Source organism: Salmo salar, chromosome 18, assembly GCF_965601325.2.
Source record: "Salmo salar chromosome 18, fSalSal1, whole genome shotgun sequence".
NCBI lineage: Eukaryota > Metazoa > Chordata > Actinopteri > Salmoniformes > Salmonidae > Salmo > Salmo salar.
This window is the reverse complement of record NC_138308.1, coordinates 21,906,398-21,923,945: the sequence shown is the minus strand read 5'-3', so window position 1 is coordinate 21,923,945 and position 17,548 is coordinate 21,906,398. Positions and strand designations below refer to the sequence as shown.

Here is a 17,548-nt window from a genome sequence, read left to right as displayed (position 1 = left end):
TACATTCAAACCAATCTTAATTGTGGGTATCACAAATTTAACATGAATGACGCAGCTCAAGTATGAACCATGACTCTGCACAATCTAGTACATTGTGCCCTCTGTGACAACAATTTTGGACCCCCTTGTGGCCCCCCTAAATGTGGAGTATGATTTTTGCTATCCTTCTTTTTTTACATCCGTTATTAGACAGTGGCAACGCGGAACACTAATTTAACCCACACATTTTCTAGAGGGACAGCTTTAGGCGGAAAACAACAGTATCGTACCACATGCAACTGCAAGTTTGCCTGCAACGCAGTGAAGAAAACGATATGACAACAATAACGTATAATGTAACTGGCCCCTCTAACAGTACAACTGGCCCCAGCTTGGCCCCCCCAGTTGAAATGGTCTAGAACCGCCACTGATAGGATGCAAGAGTACTGCCAAAACGCCGGCATTCAATTTGTCTGTTGATAATCCAGGGCACTTCCTAGCCATAGGCTCCAGATGGATTGTCGTGGGAGGGCTCAGTACAGTCTGATAATTCTCATAGCAACACAAATAAATTCCTTTGATGCTGAAATGTACTGAGTGTGAAATGAGACAAATGTAAACAGTTTGCACATCTGTATGTTTTAGTGCATAGTCATGATACAATATATCCGTTGGGATATGGGTCATTTCTGGAGTCTGATTTCCTCATCCGTTCCTGTAATCCTTGGCTGGCCATCATCTGATTCCATTCGGGCACCGAGGTTGAACTCACAGATTAAATCTCTGACTGTTGGGAGAAGCAGCTTAATCGCAACCAAATGAAATCATTCAGAACCCAAGTAGACCTGGACCTACTACAGCATAAGCGAAGGACATATTATGCATTAGTATACATTGTGTATTCCCCATCTATACAGCTATTGATTAAGTTCATCTACATGTATGTACAGCATTTATGCATCATCTTTGGCAGAATACTAGCTTGGAATGAGGCAAGTATGAATCATACTGTCATACTTGCCCGCCTATTTAATACACGTTGACAAAAAAGATTGCCCCAAAGTCATTATATTTTCCAATCCTCTGCCAACTTGATAAAAAACATCCTTTCTCTGAAGATTACAATGTATGGTTGTACAGCAGTAGAAGTAACAATAGCAATAGTAGCAGTAGCAGAAGGTTTAATTTTAATAGCATGAACATTATCACACAATGTTGTTTATCATTGATACATTGTTTTATTGAAAGCATAGAATGATTTGAAGTGGCATATTTCTGCCAGTCAAACACATGGAAGGATAGAGGAAGAGCCAAACTTGCTTAAAGGACATTAAACCCTCCAAGGTCAAACATAAGTCTAGACAGCTTAGGCAGCCAGATGAATGTACAAAGCCCTGTTCAGCTCTGTTCAGATTCACCGGCCTGACAGGCAGTCCAATTCGTTTTCTGAAGGCGATGCTCTGCTTAAAGTGACAGAATGAATCTTAGTAACTATCCTTACCCTTACGATAAGTGTCAGTTATTCAACTCTATTACAACCTTCAGAGAAAACGGTACAGGGTGCCAGAGAGGAATTTGGCAGTGCAGAAGATTGAATCAATCAATAAAGGTCTGATTATATGAATATAAACTTGACTATGAATACAATCTTGAATGTATACAGTTAATTAACCCCTGAGAGTCGATTGACGCACCAGTGCGTCAGTTTAAATTACATAACAAAAAAATCCCCATCAAAATCTGTCAATTTAAGCTAGAGATATCTGCTTTTTTGCATTGGATGTGTCTCAATCCACCACACTACCGCACCTGCGGTGAAAGGTGGCAGAGCCAGAGTGGTGTTTGTCAGACCATGAGATATCCCGAAAATTGGTCTTCTCGTGAAAACATCTGTAGCGTGTGTCCAAACGGTTCGACCTACAAACTATGGAAAGGGGAGACTCTCACGAACACTATGGTATTCTCCGCTTTGCTCTACAACCCCCACATGTGTCACACGACTTGCCTGAAGGAACCGGCACCGGTTTTAAAAAACAAATGGAAGTATGAAGGTAGCTTTGTGCCTACCCCCTTTATTTATTTGTGTGTAAAAAAATATACATTGTATATATGTATTTCCAGATTTAAAAAAAAATATCTCCTAGATTTATGACAGACACTTCAAAAGCTTGTTTCTTATGATTGATTTTTGGACTGTCTTTTATGAATGTGTTATTCAATGCGTTTCTATGGGTTTTAGTAGTAAAAGCCAAAAGCAATATTTTATCAAATACTTGTTTAATATTTTTGTTGGGACACCTACATTTCCAATCAAATATCAAAATAATCCATAGTATGACCATCTTAAAACAATACCATATAACCCCCCCTCCCACGTCTTAGACTATAAGGAATTAATAGCTGACCTTTAACCCCAAAACATAATTGTGACATGATGAGACCACTTCAACAACCCTCTGTTAAGGGTTGTCGAGATTTGGAATGGGCCTTTATATCCTCAAAAGGTTCTACAGCTGGACCAATAAGAGCATCTTGACTGGCTGCATTACTGCTTGGTATGGCAAATGCACTGCGCTCGACCGCAAAGCGCTACAGAGGGTGGTGCGGACAGCCCAGTACATCACTGGGGCTGAGCTCCATGCCATCCAGGACCTCAATCATTGCCAAAGACTCCAGCCACCAAACCCCATAGACTGTTCACTCTGCTATTGTCTGGCAAACGGTACCGGAGCGTCGGCTCTCTTACCAACAGGCTCACATACAGCTTCTACCCCCAAGCCATAAGACTACTATATAGCTAATAAAATGTTTACCCAGACTATCTGTACTGATCCTATCTTGTGCTGACTCTTTGCACACTCACAAGACTATATATACACACAACACTGACACTGACACTCTCACGCAATACCCACACACATAACATACACACGCATAACACAAACACACATACACACACTCATACACACACTCATACATACACATGCACTTTCACCCTCATAATTTGCTGCTGTTACTCTGTTCTTCATTTTACTCTTATTATTATCTATCCTGATGCCTAGTCACCTTACCCTTCATGTACATATCTACCTCAAATACCTTATATCTCTGCACATTGATCTGGTACTGGTACTCCCTGTATATAGCTCCACATTGATCTGGTACTGGTACTCCCTGTATATAGCTCCACATTGATCTGGTACTGGTACTCCCTGTATATAGCTCCACATTGATCTGGTACTGGTACTCCCTGTATATAGCTCCACATTGATCTGGTACTGGTACTCCCTGTATATAACTCCACATTGATCTGGTACTGGTACTCCCTGTATATAACTCCACATTGATCTGGTACTGGTACTCCCTGTATATAACTCCACATTGATCTGGTACTGGTACTTCCTGTATATAGCTCCACATTGATCTGGTACTGGTACTCCCTGTATATAGCTCCACATTGATCTGGTACTGGTACTCCCTGTATATAGCTCCACATTGATCTGGTACTGGTACTCCCTGTATATAACTCCACATTGATCTGGTACTGGTACTCCATGTATATAACTCCACATTGATCTGGTACTGGTACTCCCTGTATATAGCTCCATTTTTGTGCATTTTATTCCTCTTGTGTTGCTATTCATGTAATTTTTTAACTGCATCGTTGGGAAGGGCTCGTAAGCAAGCATTTCACTGTAAAGTCTACACCCGTCGACCTTGGCGCATGTGACAATTTTATTTTATTTCACATTGCTCAATAGCAACACACAAAGACCAAAGACCAGCTTCTTACTTCCATCAAGACTGAATTGCCACAACATTTGAAACGAGTTGCACGCTTTGTATATTTACAGAAGACGTGCCCTTATTTCCCAGTATTTTTAGAGCCATTTTAAAGTTCACCATCTCTGGGCTCTTGTTGATGCCAAGCTTTCGCTAGAGAACAGCAGAAAAGACAACAGCGCAGCACACTATGGAATAGTCTTGGCACTTATTAAGCAATTAATCACTTGGCAGAGAGCTGCAATTACTGTATGCTGTGGACAATTGGCTCTGCAGGGAGCCTGAGGGACGCTGTACTGTGCGGGTGGTCATGGAGAGCAGGTGACTGAGTAAACAAAGACCACAGACCTCAAATCATCTCATCGGCCAAAAGATCGGGACGGCTAAAGACAGGGTGTATCATTCTCAACCATTCACAAGCAGATGAATCATCTGTTTAGCTACGGTCTGGGAATAGCTGTGTCTGTGATCACTGGTGCCTGATTGTTTAGCTGGAGTGAACCCGGTTTAATGATTGTTCTTTATGGGAGGGAGGTGTTGTCTTCTATATCCTCTCACTGTCTCCCTTCACTGGTTGGTTTCTACTTGAAACCACATTACTTTACCATTACTGTACGTTTGATTTTTATTCATGAAGATGCAAATGCTTTTGATATTTTCTCCCCTTCCAATAGCACTTCCAGGATATTATAGTACAATGCTCCCTATTTGTCTCTCCTTCTGGGCTACCTACATGTATTGTATAGGCCTAATGTTTCCCCCAAACAAATCCAACAAATTGTACTTCAATTGGTTTATTGATTTAATTCACCAGAGTACAAATTACTTGAAACCACTGAGCATATTTCTCTTTGACTGACGAGGGGCCATTTTGATAGAGTGCCTTTATTGTTAAAAATCCAACTAAGGTCCAGCTCTATTTAATGGTTGACTGCCTTACAATAGCACAGTCATGTCCACACACAGACTGACAGACATGTACTTTAATGAACACATCGATACTCCAAGTTCTCTCAACACAAATGAAACAACTGCATCTTCCTTAACAGCATGGGGCATAAGAGCTAACCTAATTAGCTACTTGCTCTTATGAGTAATTGAATGACATCTTCATTAAACCCAACTAACACAACCAGGAACTGTATTAGTACTGATTTATTAAGCCATTATTAGCCTCAAATGTAAAAAAAACATCTGTGAAAACAAGATTAAACCCTCCCCTTTTTGTATTCGTATTGTTGTACCTATTAGGCATTATGAACACTGAATGATCACCCATTCAGTGTGGGGTGTGCATTAGAAAGCAGGCGGCCCCTTTGTGTTCCCTTGGTATGGGATATGGGCAAAGACCCCACATTGTTTACTGTTGATGTTACTGCAGAGCCAGACTAAGTGGTCTAAGCTCCAGAAGGACATTAGCATGGGAACTGTAAGGAGCAGAGGCTAGAAACACTGAGCCATAATCTATCTCTTCGTCCACTGTTTTCTCAGGGGCCCGCTTAGACTGCTTTTCTGCGGTCAAATGCATTTTTTTGCATTTGTTTCCCCAGCCTGCTTTTCAATGGGATGTGATGTGACTACAGTAGTGGGGCATTTATGCCCTCTCTCTCATCTCCATCCCTCCTCCTTCTCTCTCTCCCATCTCCCTCTCTTTCTTTCTCAGCTCCTCCTCTCTCGCTCTATGCTTTGTTTGTGTCCTATTTGTATCAGTAGCAGTGATGCATGGGATGCTGCAGTATACAAGGGGGAGGGGGCTGGGAGTGTCGGTCGGGTGTTGAATTCTGGGTAAGGCTTGTAGATTGACTATCTCAGCTCAACTGAGCACCAGCAGGAACCCAAGCCCTGGATTTATTAGCCATATTGGTACTGACTTGCTGTTCGGAATTAGAGGCCACATCGCCGCGGCTGCTAATCTTGGCAATGAGCAGTTACTGTCCAAGTCTGAGGAATAATTGGCCTTTTGGTTCAGATTTTGTTTTTTCTTGGCTCTTTTTAATTCTGCTCACTGTAGCCAGGCCAGCTCATTATGTGGAAGGGCTGAGTGGCGTGCCCAGCAAGGGGATTATTGGTGCCCTATGAGCACTTTGAGACACCAGCACAGGCCCTGGCAGAAATAACAAACCTGTAAATATACTTTACCGTATGTTGAAGTCCAAGTTTATGTCAGATATCTAATTTTATCCACATAGCTAGCACTGAAAGCCACGCTCATAACTTAACAGTTCAAGATATCAACAAAAATCTCTTAAAAGAAAGAATTGCAAAAAGGGAATGGTTAAACATATACACTGTAAAATGTGATATACTGTAAACAGAGTGCATGATATAAGAAAAAGGGTAAACACCCAAATCATCGTTCAACCGGCTGACTTTGATAAATACCTTCGGTGTGACACATCACTCAATCCAGTCTGTAAATAAGCAAGATCGAGGAAGGAGATATGGTAGAGAAAAAAAACGAACTATATCTATTTGCAAAGTTTTGGGATATATTTACTGCCATTTGCTTTGGCAGAGACAGATAGCGCTTGATAGAAAGTCGTCTTGCTGGCCAATTGCTGTTAAGTCCTATTCAAGGAAAGTAAAAAAATAAATGTGGAGATGCACAATTTAGGAACGATGAGCTGAAAAATCTGTTGACCACAGATGGAATTATAGTAATTTCCTTTGTACACGTTCCACAAGCCTTCCTCTAATAACAAAATGGATAATTTGTATTGACTTGTCATAGAACGGCTTTGTTTAGAAATGTTACATTCCGGCACTTTCAGTGAAAAACATATTTCCCTTGTTAGGGATTGTTGAGAACCTTATATTGATTATCTCAAGTTTTGAACAGAATTATCATGCATTCTTGACCTGGGTCTTTGTGAAGCTGTTGTCTCTCTGTGATCAGTGCATTGATAAAGAGCTTTATAATTGTCCCTCATGATGAAATTGGGTAGTGGACTGTGGATCTATCTCCGTCCGTATGACCGTTTGTCCGTTTGTCCGTTCGTCCGTTCGTCCGTACGTTTGTCCGTACGTTTGTACGATAGTCACATGTTATATCGCACAATTTTGACGAAACTTGGTGAATGATGCGTCTTGCCATAGAGAACTGGCATATACAAACTATCTCAATTGGCTCAATCATTTGTGGGAGACAACATGTTTACTATTTACTCTTTCCGTCTCTATCAGAACAGTTTTCATTCTGTGCCTATTATGCTTCCTGGCTGTATACTTTGTAGTTTAGTGTTTGTTTGCCTCTGTACAGGATGCTGTATGAATCTCTGACCCTATAGTGTTTATGATGTAATGTACTGTAATGCATCTGCAGTTAGTAAACAGTACATTACCTGCTTTCTCCATGTGACCCTGTGACTTAAATAGGTATCATGCACCACTTCAGGATCTCGATTACAATCAACCTCTACTGAAACAAAGCCATTCATAATTCATGTAACATCTTTACATTTCGCCAACCAAGGTTCATGAATAAAGCAGCAAATGTGTACATATTTAGGCCCTCTTGGATGATGATGAGAATGGACATAAAAAAGGAACATGTGGCAGCTTATTCAGTAGTAATCCGGGAATTACACGTGTTTCAAGACATCTTTTTTTAGTACATACACTCCACATACCCAAAGGACATTAGGCTACCCACACACGTTTTACCCACGTAAATACTTATATTTTAGTCTGGTTCTCAGATCTATGCTTTATTATTTATCTGTTTAGTTGTTGCATGTTATGACATGCATTCCCATGTTAGTATGGGAACTGTGTTTATTTAATGTTATCCTATAGTCATATCACACCTAATGCATATAGCATCACAAACAAGAACGAGCATTCTAGTTAAATCATTCCAACACATCAACTACTGTAATCACTTTGTTAGCACACAACAGCTCATACATACACTAATTACATTACATGGGTTGTAAATCCGGAAGACAACAATACTAAGCAATGGGTATGAATTGAATCATTTGAAATCCTCTTTCATGCCATACTGGTCTTCAATTAGATACTGTACTAGCAAGTGTGCATTGTCACATGAGTTATCTCAGATCATAGATCATCGCTTGAGGAAATGTAACATATTTCTCATGAGACTATGTTGCAGGAAATTACACATAATTACATTAATGATTCTTGCATGTCAGTTTCTTCAATCTGACACCATGGCTGTTAAATTATGCATTCTTTATTCTTTATTAAATAAAGGTGAAATAAAAACAGGGGTGCATTTATTACTACTGTTGCAAAACATTTCTTAAACTGTAGCAAATGGAACGAAACAGGGAGTGACCTTACTGAATTTGCCCAATAAAAACTCCTGTATTCGTTGCAAAACACATCTGGTTGGAACTGTTTGGACTGATGATTAATACCCCAGGGACGAACAAAAAAGTATGCTTTGATTGGATGAGAACATTGATTGACAAGGAATTGATTAGGTTAAGATGGAGATGAACATCTATTAATTGGAGACAAAAGTGAGGTTGTTCGTCAAAGTTAGATGTCCCCTCAGCCAAAGTAAACAAACGTACGCTGTTTTGTCATTGAGTAAAGCGGATGTACTTATGCATGAGTTGTTTACTAAGACGACGATAATGAGCGCAAAAAATGAACATGAAAAGACTTGTATTTTTAGACATTGGTTCACTTTTTACATTTAGAACTCTGCTGCAGCAGTGCTTGTTGTGGTGTTTATTTGCAACTCCACGACCTCACAAACCCTGCTATCTGATGTTTTCCCCTGTGAGTCTTTCTCTGGCTGCAAGGCTAGAACAGGTCGTACAGCTGAAGAAGCAGAACACAATAGAAGGTGTTTGCTGGCACACTAGGGTACAACAACGACTAAAATCTTGATCGTGCCAGACTTTGGAGGCTCAGTACTCATGTTTTTTTACCAATTATTCAGATGGTATGCAGTAGTATGTTCTGCAATACTGTATATTGTTTAAATTGGCGTTGATCTCTAAGATGGATGTTTTTATTCTTGTCTCTGAACGGAGTCACAGCGTGACTGGATTTTGCAACCTGCCTGAGGGTCTCTCAGACGAGTGGAAAAGTCGGAACATCTGCGAGTGTTTACCCAAGTGAGGCGGTTGGGTGGTGGAATCATTCATCAACTACTTCTGGACCAGTTGAAGTGAAGTGGACACAGAAGTTGAGTCAAGTTTCCATGGCTTTTAGCGTCCATCACTGCAGCCGTTATTCATAAGGCACTTTGAAAGGGGACTCTGTCAGGATATCATGTCCAGTTCCCAGCTGCTCTCATTCTGTACGAGCCCCAATTGCATTTCCTCTCTGGGCTAATTCATTTCCCCCTGTTGTGTATGATTACTTATTCCCTCAGGTGTGCTTCACCCACAGTGCTTTGCAATTGTGCTGGAGAGATTTGTCTTTATTTATTTTATTACCTTCTACAATAACAATGTTATAGTTGCACCACCTGTGTCTAGAAATTCAACTCAATTTGCTGCTTCCAATTCGGCTGATGTGTTAATTCCTTTCTACAGTGAATATATTCTGTATTTATTACCAGAGTCTGAAATCAGAGTTGAGGACATCTATGCATCATTGTAATAGGATATCAAACGTTTATTTTCATCATTGATCTGACCCATATAGGAGTGTTCTATTCTCCTTCAGTGAACTTGTCATTGATCTCAGTCACACCATTTCCTAGTATCTAATGGTGCTCAATTCATTTCTCTCACTCTGACAGAAGTATTTTATCAATTGTCATTATTGTATCACAACCGAGCTATGCCCTTAATACTTCATTAAAATCTTGCAGTGAGACAAATAATATCCTCTGAGTTCAGTAAAGTATTCCATTCTACTCATTACCGGGAAAGGCATTTATTGCTATATGGAGAACCATTTCAAGGCCTACAGTAAAATGCATTATATTCAATTGACTCTTAGCACTTGGTTTGTCGCATTACAGTAGATCACCTCACACATAAAGCACCCTTTACAGAAAGAATGTGTGAATTCACATGTGAAAAATCACAAGCTCACATGAAATTTCACGTGATCATGTTTTCACATGTGTAGTTTATTGTTATCACATGTTGCTTTACATGTTGTCACATTAACTTCACATAAGAGCATGTGATCACACAAAACTTATTTTTGGAACACTTCACGTGTACACATATACAATTTATGTTGTTTTCCCGTAAGGTATCTCTTGCCTCACGTCATCAATGTGTTGTGCCATAGCAGGCGGAAGTGACCTTTCAAGCTGCTAACAAGAGAGTAGTTGTTAAGGTACTCACCTATAAATGATGCAGGCACTGTTTCGACACGTGTCGCAGTTGGCTGTGTCCTGTCCTGTTCGGTAGGAAAGCCTGGGGAGTGGTGAGAGAATGGATGATTTTCATGGCTCGTTTGACTTGGATTATTTTAATTTACATGATCCATTTTTCAAACCAATATGGATTTGCGTTCTGAATGGTACAGTCTTCTGTGAGATTAGGTTGGTCAGGAAATAGACATGCTCACTTGATATAATATGCTGATCTCTTTCCTATTGACACGGTTATACACATGGTTTTCGTCATCTTTCTGACAAAACAAAATGCATTATTATTCATGTTTATGAAAACTATAGAAAAGTCAATATACTCGATCTCCCTGTGCTCCATCCAACTCAACGTTCTCAGAAAATAATGAGACTTAGGAAGGCAAAAGACAATCAACATGACAAATGATGTCTGTGTTATATATGACAAATGATGTCTGTGTTATATATGGCATTTCAAAGAGCCCTAAAGCCCAGTGTCCTCCCTGTATTGTCCTGTCATTACTTCGATTGCAATGCCACCTCCATCTTCGGCACAACTCTATGTACATTCTGCTCCTGAGGCATCTCGGTGGCAAACTTGAGCAGACGTAAGTGTGCACTGAACATGCATGGAGATTTGATGGCATCTGTATCAATCTCTTCAGGTCTCTCCCAGAAGTAACAGTCACCATCCATCATCTCGCGTACGTCGGTGGCAGCGATGGGATATCTCATTCATTTTGATCAGAGGGTGTGTAGAGAGTGGTCAACTGGAAAGCGGAAGGGGCAAGCGGGTCCACTAGGACATGTAATTGCCTATTGTCACTGGGAGCTGATGAATGGTAACTAGAGAGGTTGAACCCTGCTGCTCACCATGTCATAAGGGTGACCTTATCTTCCTTGGATAGATCAAAAGTGCTGATGGGAATGGAAGGTCACCAAGTTCATCTGTCCATGTCACCTTAGAGGTGGTTGCTCTTGACAGTGGAGTTGAGGGACTGAATTCACAATAACTCCTTTGATATATCAAATCATTGGGAGAAAAAAAAGGTCAATTCGAGTCACCAAACAGAAGGGAGTTGTTTTGTTGAGATATTGAGTGGTACAGTCATAATCAAGGTCATCACATTTTTTTGCACAACCTCCATGTACTGTAATACACCATCTAAACGACAATTGTATTTACTGAACTGTATTTTCAGTTAATCTAGCAATGTACCAATGTTCTATTCTGCTAGGCCAGATTAATTTATGTACGGACGCTGTGTCAGAAAATCATTCTCTAAACTCTGACACTATAAGTCAACTTTAAGCTGTGCCACTGTTTGTTTGCACAGGCTCATTCCGGTGTTATTTGTTTGCACAGGCTCACTCCTGTGTTACCTGTTTGCACAGGCTCACTCCTGTGTTACTTGTTTGCACAGGCTCATTCCTGTGTTACTTGTTTGCACAGGCTCACTCCTGTGTTACTTGTTTGCACAGGCTCACTCCTGTGTTATTTGTTTGCACAGGCTCACTCCTGTGTTACCTGTTTGCACAGGCTCACTCCTGTGTTATTTGTTTGCACAGGCTCACTCCTGTGTTACCTGTTTGCACAGGCTCACTCCTGTGTAATTTGTTTGCACCGGCTCACTCTGGTGTTATTTGTTTGCACAGGCTCACTCCGGTGTTACTTGTTTGCACAGGCTCACTCCTGTGTTACTTGTTTGCACAGGTTCACTCCGGTGTAATTTGTTTGCACAGGCTCACTCCGGTGTTACTTGTTTGCACAGGCTCACTCCTGTGTTACTTGTTTGCACAGGCTCACTCCGGTGTTACTTGTTTGCACAGGCTCACTCCTGTGTTACTTGTTTGCACAGGCTCACTCCTGTTTTATTTGTTTGCACAGGCTCACTCCTGTGTTACCTGTTTGCACAGGCTCACTCCTGTGTTATTTGTTTGCACAGGCTCACTCCGGTGTTACCTGTCTGCACAGGCTCACTCCTGTGTAATTTGTTTGCACAGGCTCACTCCTGTGTTACCTGTTTGCACAGGCTCACTCCTGTGTAATTTGTTTGCACAGGCTCACTCCTGTGTTACCTGTTTGCACAGGCTCACTCCTGTGTAATTTGTTTGCACAGGCTCACTCTGGTGTTATTTGTTTGCACAGGCTCACTCCTGTGTAATTTGTTTGCACAGGCTCACTCTGGTGTTATTTGTTTGCACAGGTTCACTCCGGTGTAATTTGTTTGCACAGGCTCACTCCGGTGTTATTTGCACACGTCAGCTCTCCGAAGAGATGTCCTCACTGTCCCTATACCGCTGACTGCCTGTCTGAATGGATATCGCTCTCTGCTCTATTGATATCCTGTGAACAACAGATACAGTAGGGTCAGGTTGGATAATCCTGTATGTTAGCAGAATAGGATTCGGTCCCTAACCTGACTGGTAGGAACTGTAAGCAAATCATCGTGAGACCTTGAAACCAGCAGGAGTGTTGGACCAGTGATAACCCTCAGAATTTGATAGCAGTTTTGCACAGGGAGGAAAGAGAGGCTTGTGCAACACTAATCATTCACCTCACATTGATTTATTGTGTGAGCATAAACAAAGCCAATAGAAATAGGAATGAGCATCATTGATAAGGTCCTGCAAACATCTGCAAACCAAGTAACCACTGCTCAACACAGCATGTTATAAATGTACCTGTCTCAGTCTTTGGTCTGCTGGGAACAGCACTGAAACCTCTCATGGACACATCACCGTGTGCAGAGCTTTCTCCTGAAAATACCACCCACATGATGCCTTTATCCCAGCGAGAATAAGAGGGGCTTTCAGACACTATTCTGTTCCACCAGTAGTCTGGGACCATCACTTTGAAGACAGAAAGCTTTAGAGTGGCTTGGCAGGGAGAGAGCGAGAGAGAACGTGGTGAGGGAGTTAGAGTGCCTTGGCAGGGAGAGAGAGAGAAGGTGGGGAGGAGTTGAGATGCTGGGGCCTTATGGTGAGTAGCAGGCTCTAATAATAGTGATGAAACATATTGAAGGTGTCATATGAGCCACACACTTCAGAGGAGATGAAAGCCAGTGCTTTATGAGGCGATGCTAATTGGTCCTTTTAAACCAGGTTTCAGGGAGCAACATCAGGGGAGTCCGGTGGCTTTGGAGAAGGCTTAATACAATTAGCTTTGTGCTACTCCAGATTTTAGGAAGCAAAGCAGACAGCCTTGTACGTTCAGTCTATTGCTGTAGAGTTTTGGTGTATTGGACACGGCTCAGAAACATTATGCACTTGTTAGTGCCTCTGTACCCCTGAGCAAATACACAGAACGATACAGTATCTACAGAACAATCAGAGACCACTCACTTCCTTGCTATTGGAATTAAATGACACAGGTAGCCGTGATATTTGTATTCACATGCTAAATGTAGCTTACACATGCTGTAGATCACAGCAGTTTCAAGGGCTGTAGGACCAGCAGGAACATCAAACCTCAGTGAAGACTGAACCACACACAGAAAATGTCTGTTTTACTTGAATAGGTTAGTTATGTGGGGCGGCAGGTAGCCTAGCGGTTAAGAACGTTGGGCCAGCAACCGAAAGATCGCTGAAACGTCGCTGGTTTGAATATCTGAGGCAACTAGGTGAAAAATCTGTTGATGTCACCTTGAGCAAAGCAATTAACCCTGATTTCTCCTGTAAGTTTCTCTGGATAAGAGCATCTGCTAATGATGTAAATGTAATGCCAATTCTATACGATGCCTGGTGAACATAAATTATTTCCACTCACCCTTCTCTCTGAGCCTCGCCCTTCTCCAGCTCTTGGATGACCCCCAGTAAGACTTTGATGGTCTCCTGACTGGAGCTGATGAGGTTTTCCATGGCCTGGAGCTTTTCTTTAATATCCCCGTTCCCAGCTAAGGGCACAATCTCCTTGCAGGCACCCTGTCGTCCTGGGGGGCAAGCCTGGCCCTCCAGGCCCGGTTGGGGTTTCATTGGGGTTGGTAAAGTCCCTGATCGGCACTGATGTGCCTTTACCCTAGCTACAGAGCAGCCAGCACTGTGGGGGTGGGGCAGTGTCTGGGACTGTTGTCCATTGGGCTGTATGGCCTTTTTGCGTTTGCAGCGTACCGACGGACTCCCTAGGCCTAGACCTTCCACCTGCGTCAGGGAGTTCCAGGCAACTGGACTTGTAACCTTTGACCTTGTGTCCTGTAAGGGTTCCTCACAGTTGGCCAGCTGGCGCTTGGTAGAAGGGTTGGCACCCATTGTGTCCGCTTTGGATAATCCTTTGTGTTTGGTCCTCGCGCCACAGGCAGGGATCTCTGGCTCTCCCCTGGGAGTTGGGTCGTTTGCAAAGCATTCTGTGTCCTTTGTGATGCGAGAAGAGTCCGGGCACGCACGCCCATCTACACAGTTGGCAATGGATAACAGATCCTCTGTGCCACTGCTGTCGTCCGTGTGGTGGAGCAGTGCTTGCGTCTGCCGCACATGCTTCCCTGCACCCTGAGAAGACGAGCACTCCTCTAAACTCAGCGCCTCCTCCTGCCCTTTCAAATCACTCAAAAACCCGTTGTTTTGGCCCTTGTAGTCCTCCACCAAGGCTGTGTGTTTGATCGTGTGCCCTTTCTTTCGCTCGAAGGGGAATGTCTGGTAGTGTTTCGTAAGGTCCGGTGACGTCTGGACACCTGTGCTCTTAGTCACATTGGGGATGGAGCGCCGCGCAGGCATCGTCATGTACTTCCTGTAAGCCACTTTACAGGAAATGGACCTGGCTCCTCGCCCCCCTGCCCGCTGCTCCTTCTGGGCGTCACATATGTCCTTGAAGCGGACTTGTAAGGCTTTGTTCCTCTTCTTCACCTGCTGTTTGCCGTCAGGACCGTACTGCACCTCCAGGCTTTGTGACGGGCCTGCCTCTGAATCGGACTCTGAGTTGGATAGCACAACCTTGCTGTTTTCCTTGCTCACCATGGTTTCTGGGAGAAGGGAGAAAAATATACAGTGTATGTAATATTATTCTGGGGTGGAATCACAGTAGATATACTGTAGGAAGGTAGCAGATGACCTAGTTTTTCTTATTTTCTGTCACTGAGCAACTAACATCTAAACTGACAGAGCTTTATTTATACCAGATCATGATTGATATCATAGATGACACACGGACAGACACACCTTCTTTTTCATGTGCCCCGCCCAAAACATTCTGTAGGTATTCCACATGCAGAGCTGTCATATTAAGGGGCTGCATTGCATTGAATAATGTCTGACAAGATTAATAAGAGATTTGATTACCAATGGATAAACATGGAAAGCAGTGTAAGGGAATGAAATGGGGATAAAGGACACATCACTGCTGAGGTAGTTCATCATCTTTATATGACGAGACACCATGTGATGAATAAACCTAAATGGATTGTTTGTTATTACACAAAGGCAGGCCCTTTATGACGTAGTCGCTTCTCTGAGAGCAATCATGTTTAATCATTTTGAGACATAGTAATTCCATCAATATGCTTGTTGGGGTGATATATATTTTTTCATTGATAAAATTCTAATCAGTCACTTTCACGTCAAAGCCCAAAGCACTGACCCACACAATTTGCTTATAATGAAACAGATTGTAATGAGGTTATGAAGCTATCATAGGTAAGTCATTAATATTTCAGAGTCGTCCAAGAGCCTGTATTATCCTTAGTATTGCCCTCTGTCCATGTGGTTGATTTATCAGCACTGATTCTACCACAGTTTCCCACAATGTCACCTGAATGGAAGAAGGAAGAAAGAATGAAGCCCCATTACCTTTTAAAGAGAGTCTGTCAGTATTTTAGTCAGAGAGGTCCTCTCACTCACACAATACTCCGATAGCAGTGTACAAGGCCTGATGAAAGGGCCAGCTGAATGCACTGGGAATCCTGCCTGGTGGATCACCATGCGAGCAGGACATTATGACTTTTCTGTATCTCAGACTACCGGACGTTTTTTCAGACATACTTTTCTCTTCAGTTCATGTCTATATCGGAAGTAGAATCTTAACCCACTTCAGATACTTTAAACGAATAAATTATGCTCATGGATTATTGGTGCAATGCCAAACAATGCTGAAATGATAAATTATGAAAGGTTGACTGACAAAATAAGTATATTATTACATTTCCATTGCTTCAAGGCTGATTCACATGGGATCCTATTATTTCACACCAGGAAATAGCAATCTCACACACTGAAACCATATCTACGTTCATACAATGTCCACTTAAGTCCTCCTCGCTTTATATTCAGACACAAGCCAAAGCATGTAAATAAGCTAAATGGTAATTCAACCTTGGAGAATATAAAAGAAAAAATCCCTCATTCCCTTAAGGTTCTTGAGCCAACCTGGAGTGGCATATATTTAAAGACAACTAAGTCTGTCACCAACACAATCCCTCTGAATCCCCAGTTCCTTTTCTTTTTTCTTCCTCACTCCCCACTTCTCAGGGCTAGCTATCGCTGCTAATGACCAGAGGTCCTTCCCTGGTTTGGCCCCAGCCATCCAGGGGATTATAAATAATGCATTGACTCTAAAATTGCAAAAGTAATCCTCTTAAATCTACTTATGTACTCTGGCAGACCATGTTGTCTGTTCCAATTTCCCTTCAGTTCTTCATACACAAATGTTAGATATAAAACTCCACTTCAGATGCTATGATTGAGTGGTCATCTCCATAATTATCTTGAGTTTCCTGTCAGTTCTTTGGACATAGGGCTGAGCTGACTGGTTATAGATATGAATGTATCACTATCCCTGCTCGCAAGTCTATAACATTTCTGACTTACGATATTTAGCTCGGCCTTCAGCTCCAACACCAGCTTCTTAAAGGAGAGGGTCTCTTGAGGTGTTGTGTCACGGACCCACACATGACCTGATACATGATTGACATGCTCCCCTATGGCGTGTTTATAGGATGAAAATGCAGCCTATCCACTCTCATTAATTGTGTAGTAATGCTATTAGAGAGGCCCTTGACTTTGACTGTTCTAACACGGCAACCATTTAGAAAACAGCGCTATCAATGGCATTGACCTTGACACAGCACACGTGATACATATCATCAGTGTGTGGAAGGCCATATCTCACTTGCTGTTTGCTGTCTATCTGCTGCAAAGGCATGTTCTTTCAGTGCATCAAATCATAACAATTTGGAATATTTCTGTTATGACACCATATAGAGTTAGTGCTTCTGATAATCAACAGGCTACATTCAGTGTTGTTTATTATATGTACTGTACATTATCCATGTATGAATGCATTTCACTCTGTATCTGCACCGTATGCATAGTCAAAAATGAATATAAATTGGCTGCTGTACATACAGTGCCAAGTGAAAGTCTACACACCACTTGCACATTTTGCTGCCTTAAAATTAAATTAAAAAAATTGCTTTAATTAGATTTTCCCCCCACAGATCTGAACAACCTACTCCCCAATTTCAAAGTGAAAGTTTTTCAAATGTATATATATATAAAAAGAAG

The 17,548-nt window shown here is 41.9% G+C and overlaps 1 protein-coding gene across 1 annotated transcript in view; it reads right to left on the bottom strand.

Annotated features, from left to right (window-relative positions):
* Positions 1–17,548, bottom strand: part of LOC106577030 (inhibitory synaptic factor 2A) — a 28,192-nt gene that overhangs the window by 2,242 nt on the left and 8,402 nt on the right. Inside the window, exons 2-3 of the mRNA XM_014154695.3 lie at positions 13,827–15,012; positions 10,050–10,121 (exon numbers count right to left, since the gene is read on the bottom strand). Of these exons, the coding sequence (XP_014010170.1) occupies positions 10,050–10,121; positions 13,827–15,007 (1,253 nt within the window). The 5' untranslated portion in view covers positions 15,008–15,012. The remainder of the gene's footprint in view (positions 1–10,049; positions 10,122–13,826; positions 15,013–17,548) is intronic.